Source organism: Lepisma saccharinum, chromosome 20 (assembly GCF_977018435.1).
Source record: "Lepisma saccharinum chromosome 20, izLepSacc3.1, whole genome shotgun sequence".
Lineage (NCBI taxonomy): Eukaryota > Metazoa > Arthropoda > Insecta > Zygentoma > Lepismatidae > Lepisma > Lepisma saccharinum.
This window is the reverse complement of record NC_139248.1, coordinates 60,299,421-60,319,758: the sequence shown is the minus strand read 5'-3', so window position 1 is coordinate 60,319,758 and position 20,338 is coordinate 60,299,421. Positions and strand designations below refer to the sequence as shown.

The 20,338-nt window shown below is 37.4% G+C and overlaps 1 protein-coding gene across 2 annotated transcripts in view; it reads left to right on the top strand.

Annotated features, from left to right (window-relative positions):
• Positions 1-3,633, top strand: part of LOC146003289 (succinate dehydrogenase cytochrome b560 subunit, mitochondrial-like) — a 50,917-nt gene extending 47,284 nt beyond the window's left edge. For both annotated transcript variants that reach the window (XM_083141528.1, XM_083141529.1), the window contains exon 5: positions 3,093-3,633. In XM_083141528.1, the coding sequence (XP_082997654.1) occupies positions 3,093-3,197 (105 nt within the window). In that variant the 3' untranslated portion in view covers positions 3,198-3,633. The remainder of the gene's footprint in view (positions 1-3,092) is intronic.
• The last annotated feature ends 16,705 nt before the right edge of the window (positions 3,634-20,338 follow it).

Here is a 20,338-nt window from a genome sequence, read left to right as displayed (position 1 = left end):
ATCCAGTGACCCGGGAGCATAGTGCGGAGGCTGGTATTTTGCCATCTGGGTTCATTAGTGAGAATATTCATATATCTCTCACCATTCAGGTTGCCATGGATAAAGACAGATCCCACAATTGGGGTGTTCTAAATTACACAGCACACCATTACCTTTGCCACACTGACTTTCTTACGAGGATCTGTCCACGATGGGTTGGTATCTGACCAATAATGATGAGTCTGCTTATTTACCTCACCGTTCACGAAGAATATGTCCTCATCGCTAAACAGAACACTTTTCAGGAACTGGGGATCCTCGTTGCAACGAACCAAAGCCCAGTCTGCAAACTGTAACTTCCTCTCTCGGCCATCCTCAGTTAAGAACTGCTGCATTTGAATTTTGTAGGGATGCCACATGCTGAGTACTGCATTTTGGGCTCTTGACCAAGGATGCACGATTGCTGTTGGTTTCTTCGTCGGTAGCTGTTCTCGGCCATCCACTACAATTTCTGTCGCACATGGATCCCATCTCCTTAAACTTCTGCATTACACGCAACACTGTGGTATGTGAGATGTCGTCTCTCTCTAGATGTCGGGCATTAAAATTTTCTGCAATCACCCTGGCACTGTGCTCGCCACTTACAACAACAATTTTGATCGATTCTTGGAGGGTTACAGCCATGTTAGATCACCTGGAACAAATAAATACCAACCCATTACATTACGCCAAATGTGAACTTCAACTGTGAAAATATCCTCACCAAATAAAGTTAGGGGGAAAATAACTGCATATTCTTATTTCTGAGAAAACACACATGTAAAATGATATGCTACATGACCCCTTCCCATTTGAAAATCTGGATGTAATTCCAAGATGGCCACCATGATACACATTAGCCCCATCTGGTGTGCCCCCACCCTAATTACCAATATCCGAAATTTCATCGCCTTCCGTCAAGTTGTTTTCAAATTAAAAGGGTGGTGCCGGACTTTTGCCTCACCCTGTATATTACACTAATCCCGTGGTATATTTATGCATGTACAGCGGAATCTCGATTTTACATTTTTCAGGGGACCAAGCTGGAAAAACTTAAAATACAGGAAAATATAAAATTGAGGAAAATTTTATATTTTGCTCTATCAGAACATTGAAGATTGAATATATAATGTGAAAAATTCCCCACAAAAAAATGTCAAGTTAACATTTTAAGTGTTATAACGTTACTGTTGATAAAGTTACTGTTATTGCAAAAAAAGTACCATATTTGCTGGCATATAAGACACACTTTTAACCCTTTGAAAATAGGTCTGAAAAACAGGGTGTGTCTTATACTCAGTTTTTGATTACATTAATTTCTGAAAATTTTGTTTGTTCTGAGTTCAATTAATTTCTTTCTTGCGGTGTATAACAAAGAAGATTAAAATTTATTCTTTCCTAGTTAGATTAGGTAAGTTATTTGTTAAAGTAGACCTACATACAAAGCTCATTCAATATATAACCGGAAATATGTTGTAACAAATATTTATTACAAGCACCAAAAGAACTACAGTACTATGTTTCAACAATGTTCCCCCATCCCCGTAGTTCAATGCACCTTGATAAGGGCACTGATTCCACAGGAAAGACATTCTTTTGGACGCGTGTGTAACCACTCGTGCACCACTGACTGGACTTTGTCGTCATTCTGGAACCTCGATCCACTTGGTGCATCTTTCAGTGGGCCAAAGGTGTAGAAATTAAAAGGTGCAAGATCGAGTGAATACGGAGGCTGAGGTAAGCATTCAAAGTTTAGATCCTCGATGATAGACAATGTGACATTGTGGTCTCGCATTGTCATGGAGCCAAAGAACGCCAGTGGACACAGACCACATCGTCTCTGTTGTTTCAGTTTTTCGCACAAAAGATTGGAGTAGGTGGTACTGGTACTGTTTACATTATGACCTCTGGACATGTAATGTTCAAGAATTGGCCCCTTGTGGTCCCAAAACAAAGTTAACATAACCTTTCCGGCACTCCGTTGAGCATGCACCTTCTTCAGTCAGGGAGATGAAGGATGTCGCCATTCCATTGTTGTCGTCTTAGATTCTGGTTCACAGAAATGAACCGAACTTTCATCTCCAGTGACAATACGATGAAGAAATGCATCACACAGAGTGTAAAAGCTCCCTGAATACACGTCTCCTTCATTTCCAGTGTCAAACATTTCAGAACCCACCTCGCACACTTTCCTGAACCTCAGTATGTCATGACTGATATGGTGGGCTGATCCTACACTTATTTCCATGTGGGAAGCAATTTCACTGACAGTAATATGCCGGTTTTCAGTAATACGCCGGTTTTCCCATATCAAGTCCTCCATTTGAGCAATGTTGCTTTCTGTGACTGCAGTGACAGAGCGACCTGGACGTGGAGAATCTTCAACACTGGTTATGCCCTGTTTGAACTTCTCAGCCCACTTGTACACTTGTGATCGACTCATACAGTTGTCACCATACTGAACTGTTACGCGGCGATGAATTTCTATCAGTGTCACGCCTTCACTCATCAAAAATCTCACGACACTTTACTATTCCAGCTTGGAGCAGTCCTGTAAGGGTGCCGCCATCTTGTGTAACTCTTTCCCAACGTCCCGTGTGTGAGGCAGGCGTGCCAGCCCCAGCTGTGACTAGCTTACAGATGCCTTCACCAAATAACCAACATATAACAATCACGGTGGCATTGTAGGTTTTGTATATTACTTGTCCGGTTATTTATTGAGTGCACCTTGTATTACTTTGTATTTGAAATACTTGGAATTAATCATAAATTCAGTAATAAAGCTTTTTTCTCAAAAAATGTGTAAGCTGGCCAATATGGTAAGTCCATCTATGGACTTACTTTTAGTTAGAATTCCTTAAATTGTAACTGTTATTTGTAACTACATTACAAGTAACTACGTAGTTACTTCCAAACACTGATGGAACTAGAAAAAGTAATGGCACTTAATTGATATATCCCCTTTCTTCTGTTTTCCACCTGAGGTTCTGCCCAAGCCCTTATTGCAACCACTGATTTCACTTTGTTATTTGAAGAAACTTTTCAAGGTATTATCATGAACTTCCTCTTTTCAGGGCTGGGACCTTGGCAAGGGTACAAGACTCAGCACACTGTACCAAACAGGATGGATAACTTTGGGTACCAGCTTTGTGGTTGCAGTTGTATTGGCTGCATTGTAATATGTAAAGAAACTAATATAAAACAATGTATCATAGTTCAACTCAAGTTAGGTATTTCACCAAGATGGAGCAAAGACAATAATAGTATGTTAGTTTTTCAGTAATTAACTTTATTTGCCTTTCTCTACATATTTTGATGGCAGTATTAGATGTGGACAGTGTGAGTTTGTATTTACTTTTTCCTTGTAATGTACAGAAAATGGTTTGTTTGTTTGTGTAACTTTTACATGAATTCAGTCGGGAACTTGAGAGACAATCCTCTAACAGATCTGTTCTTTAAACGAAAGCTTTTGCTGATGATGTAATGAGAGTTGAAACTGGTGATTTGCACCAGTTTTATGTAATTATACCAATTTGTAGAAAGTCTCAACCTTATTGTAAATTGTGATGTTCACAGTTTGCTGTTGCTAATGAATAAAGTTGCTACATACACTGACCTGCGATGGTTTCATTGCAGGCATTCTGTATTGTTTTCTAGGATGACTTTTGCATCCTGAATCAGGATGTGACATTAATTTTTCCACATCAAATCACATTTCTTCAAAATTTGATATTACATTTTTATGCACGTGCACTAATGCACTCGTACTAGGAATACCACAGTATGACCTTACCCACTGGAGACTTTGTATTGATGCCTTCAAGCATAGTTTGAAGTGCATCCTTCATAACGCAAACAAAGTTGCATCAGTTCCCATTGCACATTCAGTTATTATGCGAGAAACATGCGGAAATCTTGGGATGATGATGTATAAAATAAAGTACCAGGAACACAAGTGGCAAGTGTGTGGTGAGTTTAAAATGATGGGTATTCTGTTAGGTCTACAAGCAGGTTACACAAAGCACCCTTGCTTTCTTTGTGAGTTGGACAGTCGAGCAAGGTCACTTCACTGAACCCAAAAGGAATGGCCACGTAGATAGTGAATTGTAGGCTCGAAAAACATAAAACAATAAAGTTTTGTTGACAAGTCCAACATACTGTTACCTCAGCCTCAGCTTCATATCAAACTAGGGTTTATGAAACAATTTGTTAAGGCTGTAAACAATGAAGGTGAATGTTTTCAGTACCTGTGTCATCAGTAATGCCAAAATCAAAGAGGGTATCGTTACAGGTCCAGATATCAGAAAACTGATGCTAATTTTGAAGACGTTATGTGCGCAGCAGAACGATCGGCATGGAAAGCATTCATTCCGTAATATAGTCAAAAACTTTCTTGACAACACAAAGGATCCAGACTACAAAGAAATGGTGGACAAAATGCTTGTTTCTTTCCAAAATTAAGGCTGCAATATGAGCTTAAAGGTGCACATGTTACATTCACATCTGAACTATTTCCCTGAGAACCTAGGAATGCTGAGCGAAGAACAAGGAGAAAGATTCCTCCAGGATCTAAGGGAAATGGAACACAGATATCATGGGAAATGGAACAAGAACATGCTGGCAGATTACTGCTGGTTACTGAAGTGAGACAATCCAACTACAGCTCACAAGTGAAAAACACGCAAAGAAGTTTCTTAAAATAAGTCAAGATATCATAAAATTGAAACCATGGACTTGCCATTCTAGAATATGTTACCAGTACGAGTAAAACAGTACGTGCAAAGTGGTGTTTACAGATTCTTTTAATATAGTGTTTTTCTTCAATCCTGTTTACACAATACAGTACTTATTATTCTCATAAATATTACAGTGTAATATATTAGTGTTCAGAAGAGTAAAAATAACAAGAAAAAGGCATTCTTTACATTTAATAATAGAGTGTATTAATCCTGTATGTACGTGAGAGTCTTATATATGCATTTTGATTTTGCAAAGAAACCTGATGTGATGAAGAAAAACTGACTTTAGTTCCGGATTCAGCATGCCTGAAATATAAAAAATCACCATTTGAACATTATGCAATGATCAGAAAGTTTAAATTTGCAGGCCTGTGATATTTATCACCACTCACTTTTGTCTCTTACTGTATTACATACTTGCCATGAAAATCCTCAGTATGCGTTTCAGATAAGTAAAGGATTGTATAGGGAAGTGTTTCTCTGGTCCGGAGGCCATGGCATCAATTACACTTGGACTTGAGAGGTTCTCCTAAATTAGTCAAGTCTGCACAGCTATTTTCATTAACAGATAGTTTGCAGTGGAAATATTCTGTCTAATGGAATTTTTCGGTGTTCAAAAAGCAATGTGCTAATAAAGATCAACACTTAACCAAATACATTTAATGATGTTGGCCTGAGAAAACTAAAAGATTTCATTAGATCCAGTGGCTGACAACTAATAATTTTATGTTTGTCAAGAAGCCTAGACATAATCTGAATACATTGGAACCCCGAATTTACATTTTCCCGCATTATACATTCAATCTTGATGGTCCCAACACATCAAAATGTTATAAAATTTTCTTCAATTTGACATTTTCCCACATTTACAATTTTTTCAGCTTGTCCCCTGAAGAAACATAATTTATTTATTAATATGGTGGAAATTAATGTATGCATAATGGTTTAAAAAAATGAAAGGTATCTACGAGAAAAATTGTTGGGATTGGGGCATCAACAAAAAAACAGAATTCACCAGCCTGTTGTCTTGAAGGTTGAGAATCAGTGGTTTAGGGGAGCAGATTTTCAGAAATGAAAAGAAAGACATCATGTGCACGAGTAGTACTTTTATATCTTTTAAGTATTTTCTTTCCCGCCTCCCGACCAAAAAATCGGCTAATTTAGCAGTTATTATTATTTCTTATTTTTTTTAATGCTCTTACGGGGAAAGAAAATCTCTTATTTGCTTAAGGAACAAACAATGAATTTATAATGAAGTGCACAAGAACATCCTTTGAAATGCATAATTTTCATTAAAATGTATTACTCATACCAGTGCAGGCTGGGTGCTATAACTCCAGGCCTCCACTGAAAGGCGAAAGCTTCAAAAACGACCACAATATGTGCAAGTTGTTAACAGAAGCGACATCACAATATTGTTAGCCTCAGGTCTCAACACATACAGAAGGTTGTTTGCTTTATATCCGACCATTTTTGACGGGTACTCACCTTAAGAGATACCGCGTCGCCACCACCGATCATGTTCTATTGGACCCCCAGCATTGTGGACTATCGCCCGGCATCGCAGTTTCCATTGCAGCAAGCTCCGGTGCAGGACAGGCATGGGAATTGTGTCCTACTCCTCCCTCCAAGCTTTCCATAGATCATCCAGGGTGCACGGGCGGTGATGCTGAAGACGTCGTTTCAACAGTCCAAATGTGCAAAAATCCATCTTGGACTGGCATTTGGGCTTTTCACAGGAATGTCTTCAAACGGAATGACACGAATACCTAATTCCTCTGCCGTTTCCTGATAAAAACGTAGTGATGTTCTGGCGGTATGACTCGAAGCCTTGTCCATATGGATCATCACCTGGTTCGCGTCCATTCCATACAATTGTGAGATGTCTCTCCGATCGATAGGTGTCAGAATGGAGTCTTGGAAGTATCTGGCATTCACCTTCACGTTTTTGTCCACCTTGCGTATCATCAACTTACCCTCATATCCGAATCCCGTCACAACCTTAAAGCCACGAGGGAAACTTTCCCTGCACTGACGAACAAAGTTGCTGCTGCGCCCCTTGCCGTCAATGTCACGGAATGTGATCGCCCGAATGTGACCACCAGCAGTGAGATGGACATTTGATTCATCCATTGTGACAACTTTCTTCCATTTGGAACCCACCAGGTACTTTTCATACAGTTTCCTGCAGTTTGTCTTACGTTCGGCAATGTGACGTGGTAGAAGGTGGTGTATACGGGCCTTCTGCACACACTTCAACCTGAGGTGCTTGCGAAATATTTTGTTCACAGTTGACGGTGTGAGGTGAAATCTGTGGGCCATATCACGTTGAGTTGGGGGATTTTCTTGGCATGCCAATCGACGGATCCCCCCTTCGCACTACGGGTGACACTTTGCTCGCAGCCCTTCTCCTGGTGGTTTTCGTGGGTGAATGTTTCGCAAGGAGAGCCTGTTGTGTGTAACGGGCCACAATAGCTTTCGCAGTAGTCACCCTGAGTGTTAACACATTCTCCCGACACTGTTTCACAATGCATACGTATGAAAACTTAGCATGGAAAAGGCCCATTACGTAACCCTCCTAATACCGGTTGATTTTCGGTGCCATTTGATAGCATTCACTACCAACACTCACGCACCTACAAGGTCAGACACAACACTGCTCCCGCCAGCAGACCCATAGTTCCAGCATGATACACCAGGTGGCAGCACCAAATCGAAATTGGTCGGATATAAAGCATACAACCTCTGTATAAACCATGGTCTGTAGCAAAATAAGTTTTTTTTTCAAAATCAAGTCACGATATATGAAACTAAGTTTCTACTCCTAATTTTAATCTGTTAGCTGTCAAAATATTATTCAGTATGAAAACACTCATTCATTTTGATTATTTTTTATTTTTTATTATTGTGATGCAGTGTATGGCACGAATTTACAACAGAATACAAAAAATACAGAATTCCTGCATTCGTTACGTTCTCACGATCAGGAGCAATCAGCACATCTTACCCTTGCTCAATAAATACAAAATTCTTACCATGTTTAGGCGACGTCTTCTGCATCAATGTTCTACAATATATAAGGTATTAAAATTGCAAACACCTAACAGTTGGGCTGAAAAGTTCGTAGGCTGATTCATAGATGGCGTTATTAGAATTAAATCCATGTGATTTTTACTTAGTACTAACCTTCAAAAGATACGTGTATAAATTTCACAGCTGCCGGATAATTAGTTCGTGAGATATAGCATTGTGAGTGAAGCAGCTTTTGTTATTGTGGAAAAATGGATAAAAAAGAATTTCGTGTGTTAATAAAGCATTGCTTTTTGGCGAAAAAAAATACTGTTGAAGCCAAGGCTTGGCTTGATAAACATTATTCGGACTCTGCACCAGGAAAATCAACCGTTGAGAAGTGGTTTGCTAAATTTAAACGAGGCGAAATGAGCATCGAAGACGATGCACGCAGTGGACGCCCCAAAGAGGCTGTTACCGACGAAAACATCAAAAAAGTCCACAAAATAATTTTAAATGATCGTAAAGTGAAGTTGATCGAGATAGCTGAGACTTTAAAAATATCAAAGGAACGTGTTGGACATATTGTGCATGAATATTTGAACATGCGAAAGCTGTGTGCAAAATGGGTGCCGCGCGTGCTCACAATCGATCAAAAGCAACAACGTTTTGTTGATTCGGAGCAATGTTTAGCGATATTCAACCGTAATAAAATTGCTTCCCCATCCACCATATTCTCCAGATCTGGCCCCCAGTGACTTTTTCCTGTTTGCAGACCTTAAAAGAATGCTCGCTGGAAAGAAATTTAGCACTGATGAAGAGGTAATCGCCGAAACTGAGGCCTATTTTGAGGTTAAAGAGAAATCGTACTATAAAAATGGCATCGAAAAATTGTATGACCGCTATAATCGTTGTATCGCCCTCGAAGGCAACTATATTGAATAATAAAATCGAATTTTGTCAAAAAAATATTTTTTACTATGTTTAGCCTACGAACTTTTCAGCCCAACTGTTAGCTATCTCCACGAGAATCTGACATTTACAAATTCCATACATCGGTGAAAAATCAACATTCTGCTGTCAGTTTCAAAGGCTCCCTTCTCCCTCTGGTGGTCTGCAAAAGTTTGGAATGCTCTTCCCAATTATGTTTCTTTTGCTACAACACCCAAAAACTTTCAAAGAACAAGACGTATTATTTCTATTGCAAAGACAATTACGCATTAGCTCGTACAGCTAAGCAACAAGAATCGATGTAAAGTAAAAAAATGTATTTTGCAAACACTTATCTAACACTTGGTCCCTTACATTGAAAGAGGAACATAAATTGAGAGTATTTGAAAATAAGATCCTTAGGAAAATATTTGAACCTAAAAGGGATGAGGAGACAGGTGAGTGGAGAAAGTTATATAATTTAGAACTACATAATTTGTATTCATGTCCAGATATTATTAGAATGATTAAATCAAGAAGACTTAGGTGGGCAGGCCATGTGGCACGAATGGGAGAGGAAAGAGGAGTTCACAGGATTCTTGTTGGGAAACCTGATGGTAAGAGACCTGTAGGAAGGCCAAGACGAAGATGGAGGGACAACGTTGAGATGGACCTAAAGGAAATCGGTAGGGATTGAAAAGAGTATATAGATCTTGCTCAAGATAGGAACAGATGGAAGGCCTGTGTTGCTGCAGCCATGATCCTTCGGGTTTAACAAGCCTAGAGAGTTAGTTAGTTAGTTAGTCTTATCTGACACAACAAATATTTCAACCTGTGTGCATGCTAATTTATTATTATTATTATTTATTATTAAAGTAGGGTTACAATTAAGCTTACATTTTTTTTTACATTGATTCCGAACAACAAAAACAGCTTTTTGCCCTACATGAATTAATATACAGTTATGCTATTTGTTTATAAGTATACATACAATGGAATATTATAAATTTATATAATTGAAAAATATAAGAAATAGACTAAAATAAACATTTTTTGCAGCTACGTTTTATGAAGGAAGAAATGAGGTAGAATAGGCACAGTGTCAGTATTCATAAATTAATGTCCTAATCTGTTGTTTAAATGTGGTCAAATTTCTCTCCTTTCTACAATTTACAGGTAGTTGATTCCACGCTTTACTTGCCAGTGATGACAGGGATTTTGATCCGTATCTTGCCTTGTTACATTTTGGTACTCGGATACTGTTGGTGTTATTGGATCGCAGATTGGGATAATTTCTATTACTAGATATCATTACTTTGTCCTTTAATAAGTGGTGGTGCTTGTTAATTGCCTGGTGAATTTTTAGTAGAAATGCATATTTTCGTCTGGATTCCAGCGTGGGTAATTGGAGTTCTTCTCTGCTTGCACGTGAGGACGTGTGCGCTGTATTTCTTATGCTACGAATAGCCCAAATTTGCATTTTCTCTAGTTTCGTGGTGTTATTTCTATTAATCCCATAAAGTACAGAGGAACAGTATTCAAGTAACGGCCTAATAAATGCTTTGTAGAACGCTAATTTGTGGGCAAGGTGTACATATTTGCAGACAAATTGAAACTGCTTGATTTTAGGTGCTGCGCGTGAACACATTCTTTTTACATGTTGTGAAAAGGATAAACTTTTATCTAGGTGCATACCGAGATATTTTAGAGATTCACATGGTTTTATATTGAAATTTCCTATTTTAATGTTGTCAATTAGCGTATTGTTATTATTTTCACTGGATAGTATTAATACTTGCGTCTTAGACTCGTTCACTTTCAACATGTTAGATTGATAACACTCAAGAACTTCAGGCATATTTTCCTCTATATTTGCAATTACTTTTTCTAATTTGCTTGACGCGCAGTACAGGAGACAGTCATCTGCGTACAAATATAATTCAAACCCAAATTCCCTGTCTGCGATGTCATTCACAAACATGTTAAACAGTTTAGGACCTAGAATAGATCCCTGTGGTACACCGAAAGATACATTTACACGGTTTGAAATCGAGTTGCCTACTTTTGTGTCGATACTCCTATTCCATAAATAACTTTCGATCCAGTTGCATGCAAGGGCAGAGAAATTAAATTGCTGATGTAATTTCTGTACTAATAAATTTGGTTGAACACTGTCGAATGCTTTACTGATATCTAGAGAAATAATGCCAATGTATTGCTTCCCTTTACGATCTAATATATTTCTCCAGTTATGTATCAGTTCGTGCAAGAGTAATTCTGTCGAGCGATTTTTTCTAAAAGCAAACTGTCTATCTGTCAGTAGATTGTTAGAATGTAAGTATTGTTCTAATTGCTTGTCTATTACCTTTTCAAGAATCCTGCTTAATGAGGAAGTAATTGATATGGGGCGATAATTATTAACTTGCGTCGGGGACCCCCCTTTAAATATAGGTGTGACCCTTGCGTGTTTCCAAGTGTTAGGAAAGATTCCGCTTTTTAAGGATGAATTAATTATATCTGTGAGAGGTTCGACAATCCATGGGGCGAGTAGACATATTATGCGATTACTTATTTCATTGAAATCTGGACCTTTCCTGAGGTTAAGTTTTTGAAGAATTTTCATAACGTCATCACTTGAGACAGGCTTAAAACTGAAGCTGGTTTCTTGATATTTAGCGTCTTTTTCATTTTGTTTGCTACTTTCATTTTTCTTCGCCATTAAATTGTTAGTGAATGTGTTGGATATTGACTTACCGACGTTAGCAAAGTGGTCATTGAGGACGTTCGACACCCTCCCTTCTTCCGTAATTGTTTCATTGTTATGTTCAATAGATGCGATGGATTGGCTTTTGCTATCATTTCCAGTTAAGAACCTGAAAATCTTGAATTTGTTATTGCCTGAATATTTATCGGAATAGATCTGCGTAAGGATATAATTTCTTTTAGTCTCAATTTGGGAATTGTGTATGTTCACGTGTGTATGTGTGTGTGTTCTAGTGTATCTGTCATTGTATTCTCTTAAAATTTTATTATTTTTCATTTATGTCAAATTCATTCATGTTATGTTATATATTTGATTTTAGTATTATAAATGTACGTATGTATTGTAACTTTTAAACACCAGAGTTAGGTGGTAGAGCAGCCCAAGGTTGAACCTCGCTGTGTAGTAAATAAAATTACTTTTCAGTTTAATTCAATTAGCAACATTTATGCTGGTAAGAGATACAAAGCAAACATTATAATTCTACATATGGTTTCAAATGGAATGTTTAATGTTTATTTCGTGAAATCATTTAAAAATGTCCATGTTTGTAAAATGTTAACTTATGTTAGTAGAATTCCATTCGTTAATTTCAGCTTTGAATATTAGTAACCTTACTAAGGAAAAAGCAATATCAAATATTCCATCATGATGGGCAGCATGTTTCGCAGGATGTTTTTAAAGGAAAGGATGAATTTGGATTTTGTGGAGTGTCGGTGATCAATGCAGGACATTGACTAAAAAAAAGGACTGTTGCATGATAAACAGGAGGAGAAGAGAGCTAAATGTACATTATTTTTTTACGTGCATTAGAATTGAACAAAAACAAGCAACAGTACATTATTAAAAATAAAACGGAGGTCAGTGTTTCAGTGATATCTCATCCCCGTGAACACGACAAACAGAAACAAGGGAAGTCTGTGTAATGGCAGTGCTGTATAATCTGCAGTCAACCACTCTTTAACTGAACTTCCACTTTCAGTTTGTGTTTATCCCCTCCTACCTGCCCTCCCCTTTATATTAGAGAAATTTTCATGTTCAGGTTTAATATAAATGATGTTCCAAATTTGAAACTTGCATTACTCATGTTCAATGGAATTGCAGATGTACCAAGTTGTATTCCAGTTATGATACGTCTGAATGGAAATATATTTTAAGATAATGTATGTGATAATCATGATGATGATAATGACAATGCTGCTAACATGTTTCCACAAAGATAAAGTAGTAAGTGTGTGAAACAATGTTAATATGCACTAAAATTTATGCAGTCTAACTGAACACTGCTTAGCCAGATACATTACTAAATTAGTTTATCTGGATAAGTGCGAGAGGCCAAACTGTTTCAGATGTTCTTTCAGTCTGCCCTTCACTGTAGCTCGGTGTCATTGGCACATGTACTGTCATGGCAAACAAATATTTTCCCCATATAGCCTTAATACCAGTGGTCTTTTGAGATAAGTACTTCTTTTCATGACTACATATCAGGATACAAGTTCTGGTATGAAATAACTTTTGAGCTCAGTTAGGTTACAGTCAGAAGTGCATTCTAATGCAGCTAATTGAGTCCATAGGCTAAGCTAGTTGTCAGTGGCTGACCAGAAGCATTGCTCTTACTGGAAAGATGCAGGGTGGCTGCTTACTGGGAATTCTTTGAATTCTGGGAATTATGTGTGAATTATTAACTCTGGGAATGCTGCGTAACATTTTCTCCGTAGACGTGAAAAATTTGCAAATTTTATTAATTCAAATCCCATTGAATTTAGATATATTCATAAATTCCCTAAGGCAAGTTTTTCACAGTTGAGCTTTTATTTTTATCGAGGAAGGAAAATATATCTGCATGAAAAATCAACCAGAGATTTCTCAATCCGTTTATTTTGTTAGTGTCCTTTGCAGAACAGATGGAAGATTATTGCGAGGTAAGATATCCTGAAGTTGATTAAGTAAATTTGAGTTTGAAATACACAATTAACAATGTTTCGTAGATTAATATATCCCGTGACTTTTGTTTGTAGGTGTATTTCGAGTCTCAATATGTGAAATGGCAAATGTCAACTCCACCCCTTAAATTAAATATTCTAATATACGAGGGGATATCAAAAAGTAATTGAGTAAATTTTTTACAGCCAAACTGAAATGTATTTACAAAAACTGAAAAATACATTTGGAAGTACATGTATTTCACCACCTTTCCATGAGATGACAGGTGTGTGCATCTTGCGCACGCAGAGAGGGAGTTGTTTCAAAATGGCAGCTACGCTTGAGATGTTCGGCACAGTTCAACTGCGGAGTGTGATTCGGTTTCTGTGGTTGAAGGGACAGAAACCACCTGAAATCTATCGTAAGTTGTGTGCAGTGTATGGTGACACGTTCGTGACATTCACATATGTCTGTAACTGGTGTGCGAAGTTCAACACAGGGCGTGTAAATGTCTTCGATGAAACCCATTCTGGATGTCTCTTCGATGAAACCCGTTCTGGATGTCCTTGCACATCCCACACAGAAAGCAATATTAACGCTGTGGAGGCATTAATTCAGGAGAACCAGCGGTCAACAATCTAAACAACAGTGGATGCATTGGGCATTTCATATGGCAGTGCATACACCATCATGCATGAAGAACTTGGGTATTACAAAGTGTCAGCGAGATGGGTCCCCAGACAGCTCACACCACAGCATATGGATGGAGGACAGTATGGGATACAGTCTTGAGCATTTGCTCCAGTAGCATAGGGCTGGAAATGCATTCCTCGACCGCATTGTTACCGGGGACAAATCGTGGTTTTTTTATTACACCCCTGAACGAAAACGACAGAGTGTGGTGTGGAAACACCTTTTGCCCATCTGCAGGAAAGATTTTGCTTACCATTTTCTGCGACAGCCAGGCTGTAATTCTTGCTGATTTTGGGGTAAAAGGAGCAACTGTAAATGCTGCTGCATATTGTGCCACTGGATCGTCTACGAGCTGCTCTGCACCGTAAACATCCAACAAAATCTCTGGAGGAGGTCATCATTCTCCATGACAATGCTCCTCCCCTTGTGGCTACATCATTGATTTGTTGTTTTTTTAGTCCACTTTATGCACAGAAAGGCTAATCGGGACTGGACCTACAGTTTAAAGTGGAATCCGAACCACTTTGTGCCTCTACCGAGTATCGAACCCGGGACCCCTTGATTACAAGGCGGCGATGCTACCACTGCACCATCCGGCAGGCCCTTGTGGCTACATCAGTGATGCAAAAAGTAAATTCCTGGTATTGGGAAATTCTCAAGCATCCAGCATACAGTCCAGACCTAGCCCCATCATACTTTCACCTGTTCGGCCCACTGAAGGAACACCTTGCTGGCAAACACTTTAGCTGCGACACGGAAGTTGTGACAGCCGTACGTCGTCGGTTACGTGTTCAGCCGAACGATTTCTACCGCATGGACATCGAAAAATTGGTGTCACGGTGGGACAAATGTATAAATGTGAGTGGATGTTATGTGGAAAAGTAGTGTAATGTTCAACCTTCAAAATGTACATTTCAGTTTGGCTGTAAAAAATTTACTCAATTACTTTTAGATATCCCCTCGTATATACCGTTTAATTTAATTGAATTTTTGGATACTTTTGAATCACGCAGACCCTTTATATTGTTAATATAGTTGTGTGTGTTTTTGTGTGTGTATGTTGGTAGAGCTGAAATAGAGAAAAGATCTGTTTATACACTTGAATTTTTGGAAAGCGCTTTGAAAACCTAGAAATTATACTTGAATTTTGTCATGGTCCTAGAATGCCCACCCTGAGATTGATTTAGATATTTTTACTTACCTTCAGTACGTTTGTTTCTTTTGCTTCAATGTGACTTGTTGAATGGGTAAGTCATAGCAGACGTAGTTTGTTGGCATCAACAGATTTCTTGTAGTGGAAAGAATTCATTTGAACCATGCTGACCTTAATGTTAGCTCATGAACCAAAGAAGCCCTTCAAAAAAAAAAGCTAAGATGGCAGTTGAGCCAAATGTGTAAAAGACTTATCAAGAATAAAGTATTATGACAAAAATAATTCTAGTAACCTTGATACTGTTTATAAAATAGTTCCATGGTATTTTAATTGCACTCCTTATTCACATACTTATATAAACACACAAAATATAAGAGAAATTCAGACATTCATTCTAACATTAAATCTGGGTTGTTTGAGGTCAAGGAACTTCATTCTATTCTATTGGGTTCCAAAACAGGACCAGAATTGTTTTCTTGAACAATTTAAATTCGGTCCAAGTTGCATGTTAGTTTGATAGAAGGCCATATTTAAATTGATCCGGAAAATATGGTTCCTGGACCGTATTTAAATTCACACTGAAAAAAGGATCCTGGACCATATTTAAATTGATCCGGAAAATATGGTTCCTGGACCGTATTTAAATTCACACTGAAAAAAGGATCCTGGACCATATTTAAATTGATCCGGAAAATATGGTTCCTGGACCGTATTTAAATTCACACTGAAAAAAGGATCCTGGACCATATTTAAATTGATCCGGAAAATATGGTTCCTGGACCGTATTTAAATTCACACTGAAAAAAGGATCCTGGACCATATTTAAATTGATCCGGAAAATATGGTTCCTGGACCGTATTTAAATTCACACTGAAAAAAGGATCCTGGACCATATTTAAATTGATCCGGAAAATATGGTTCCTGGACCGTATTTAAATTCACACTGAAAAAAGGATCCTGGACCATATTTAAATTGATCCGGAAAATATGGTTCCTGGACCGTATTTAAATTCACACTGAAAAAAGGATCCTGGACCATATTTAAATTGATCCGGAAAATATGGTTCCTGGACCGTATTTAAATTCACACTGAAAAAAGGATCCTGGACCATATTTAAATTGATCCGGAAAATATGGTTCCTGGACCGTATTTAAATTCACACTGAAAAAAGGATCCTGGACCATATTTAAATTGATCCGGAAAATATGGTTCCTGGACCGTATTTAAATTCACACTGAAAAAAGGATCCTGGACCATATTTAAATTGATCCGGAAAATATGGTTCCTGGACCGTATTTAAATTCACACTGAAAAAAGGATCCTGGACCATATTTAAATTGATCCGGAAAATATGGTTCCTGGACCGTATTTAAATTCACACTGAGAAAAGGATCCTGGACCATATTTAAATTGATCCGGAAAATATGGTTCCTGGACCGTATTTAAATTCACACTGAGAAAAGGATCCTGGACCATATTTAAATTGATCCGGAAAATATGGTTCCTGGACCGTATTTAAATTCACACTGAAAAAAGGATCCTGGACCATATTTAAATTGATCCGGAAAATATGGTTCCTGGACCGTATTTAAATTCACACTGAAAAAAGGATCCTGGACCATATTTAAATTGATCCGGAAAATATGGTTCCTGGACCGTATTTAAATTCACACTGAAAAAAGGATCCTGGACCATATTTAAATTGATCCGGAAAATATGGTTCCTGGACCGTATTTAAATTCACACTGAAAAAAGGATCCTGGACCATATTTAAATTGATCCGGAAAATATGGTTCCTGGACCGTATTTAAATTCACACTGAGAAAAGGATCCTGGACCATATTTAAATTGATCCGGAAAATATGGTTCCTGGACCGTATTTAAATTCACACTGAGAAAAGGATCCTGGACCATATTTAAATTGATCCGGAAAATATGGTTCCTGGACCGTATTTAAATTCACACTGAAAAAAGGATCCTGGACCATATTTAAATTGATCCGGAAAATATGGTTCCTGGACCGTATTTAAATTCACACTGAAAAAAGGATCCTGGACCATATTTAAATTGATCCGGAAAATATGGTTCCTGGACCGTATTTAAATTCACACTGAAAAAAGGATCCTGGACCATATTTAAATTGATCCGGAAAATATGGTTCCTGGACCGTATTTAAATTCACACTGAAAAAAGGATCCTGGACCATATTTAAATTGATCCGGAAAATATGGTTCCTGGACCGTATTTAAATTCACACTGAAAAAAGGATCCTGGACCATATTTAAATTGATCCGGAAAATATGGTTCCTGGACCGTATTTAAATTCACACTGAGAAAAGGATCCTGGACCATATTTAAATTGATCCGGAAAATATGGTTCCTGGACCGTATTTAAATTCACACTGAGAAAAGGATCCTGGACCATATTTAAATTGATCCGGAAAATATGGTTCCTGGACCGTATTTAAATTCACACTGAAAAAAGGATCCTGGACCATATTTAAATTGATCCGGAAAATATGGTTCCTGGACCGTATTTAAATTCACACTGAAAAAAGGATCCTGGACCATATTTAAATTGATCCGGAAAATATGGTTCCTGGACCGTATTTAAATTCACACTGAAAAAAGGATCCTGGACCATATTTAAATTGATCCGGAAAATATGGTTCCTGGACCGTATTTAAATTCACACTGAGAAAAGGATCCTGGACCATATTTAAATTGATCCGGAAAATATGGTTCCTGGACCGTATTTAAATTCACACTGAGAAAAGGATCCTGGACCATATTTAAATTGATCCGGAAAATATGGTTCCTGGACCGTATTTAAATTCACACTGAAAAAAGGATCCTGGACCATATTTAAATTGATCCGGAAAATATGGTTCCTGGACCGTATTTAAATTCACACTGAAAAAAGGATCCTGGACCATATTTAAATTGATCCGGAAAATATGGTTCCTGGACCGTATTTAAATTCACACTGAAAAAAGGATCCTGGACCATATTTAAATTGATCCGGAAAATATGGTTCCTGGACCGTATTTAAATTCACACTGAAAAAAGGATCCTGGACCATATTTAAATTGATCCGGAAAATATGGTTCCTGGACCGTATTTAAATTCACACTGAAAAAAGGATCCTGGACCATATTTAAATTGATCCGGAAAATATGGTTCCTGGACCGTATTTAAATTCACACTGAAAAAAGGATCCTGGACCATATTTAAATTGATCCGGAAAATATGGTTCCTGGACCGTATTTAAATTCACACTGAAAAAAGGATCCTGGACCATATTTAAATTGATCCGGAAAATATGGTTCCTGGACCGTATTTAAATTCACACTGAAAAAAGGATCCTGGACCATATTTAAATTGATCCGGAAAATATGGTTCCTGGACCGTATTTAAATTCACACTGAAAAAAGGATCCTGGACCATATTTAAATTGATCCGGAAAGGAAGGTTCCTCAACCGAATTGAAATACGTTACAGATAAAAAAGGTTCTATATGGTCCAGAACCCTTGCTGATTCTGTGTCCTGCACCAGATTTGAATTTATTTAAAATTTCTGGACTTTGAACAACCCTGCATTAAATATCACATCTATGAAACAAGGAAATTCAAATACAGGTATGCAGCTATACATAAGAACGCACATGGAACATGATGTCAACATCAAATATTTAAAGACAAATTTACAATCATTACACATGTAACAATAAATTTACAAATATTATTAAAGGATTGAACGTTAAAAAATATAAGTAAGACAAATATTCACAGTTCAAAACACTGCAGTGTGTGGAAGTAGTTTTTGTAACACATACATGTATGTTACAATTTTTGTGTTATCTGATTAACAAAGGTTGGGTTATATTAATTTTAAATTTTCACAAGTAGAGGCCAGAAGCTTGGCAAAAATCACTTTATTTTTACTGCAGCATTTATTGATGAATACGTCACGTGCCGGCAACATATTTGTTAAAAACGCTAAGAAACAAACAAACAGCACAATAAAAATTACTTTAGCAGTTCTTCCAAGCTTTCAATTCCATCTTGGAAGTATTTTTTATCATGCTGTTTGTGTGTTTTTAACAAATACATTTTTATGTTGGTACTAATGTTTTAGAAGCTTCTGTGTTTTGCCTATTTTGTACCTTACTGCCCATTTTTAATTTTAATGCATTCTTTGACATTTTTAATGAAATGTTAGTGTTTTTCTTTTTAAGTAAATTGTGTATAACTTTCTTAAAATATGTATATTTATTAGCCCATTATGGTGTTGCCAGAAACAGATACAGAGCTCAAATAAATGGGTGAATTTCTTCTAACACCCATGAAAGTCTTCGAGGAATCTGTGCACAGTGATCAGAACGCTACATTTTAAAAGTAGCTTCGCTACAGCTAATCTTCCAAAATGTAGCTTTGGTACAGCTACAGCTACATTTTCCAAGAAGTTGCTCACTATGCTACTGCTGTTCGCTACTCGCTACTTCGCTACTTTTTGCGCTACTTCTGCATACAAAAAAATTAACAACCACAAGGATATTCCAAAGAAGACCCTAGTATGATAGTTGTAGTTACTGGAAAATAGATTCTGTTATATATTATCATGATTCCCGTCATTCGGTAATTTTCATAGCAGTGTTACTTCAGTTGCTTATTTTCAATATAGTGTTTCAGAATAACGTACCTATGTAAGCGGCAGATCAATCAAATTTGATATATGAGTATTGCAATTAGGATGACACAAAATTAATGATTACAACTATACACAAATACAATTTGGTAGAATTATTTATATTTATATATCAGCATATTTTCCTCGAGAATAAATATTGAGTTAAGTCACATAGTGGTTCGAAACCAGTCTCGATTTGCTTATCTGTGTATAAAGTGGACTCCAAATAAAAACTAGGAAAGATGCCTGGAGGATGGGATCCTCCTTTTCCTCCTCGTCGTCTTTCATCATTCTTTCTCATTCTCACATTAGCCAAAAGTGGCAGAAAGCGACTCTAGAAAAGATTGATTGACTTTTTGTTTTAAGTCCACTTTATGCGCAGTAAGGCTAATCGGGACTGGACCTACAGTTTAAAGTGGGA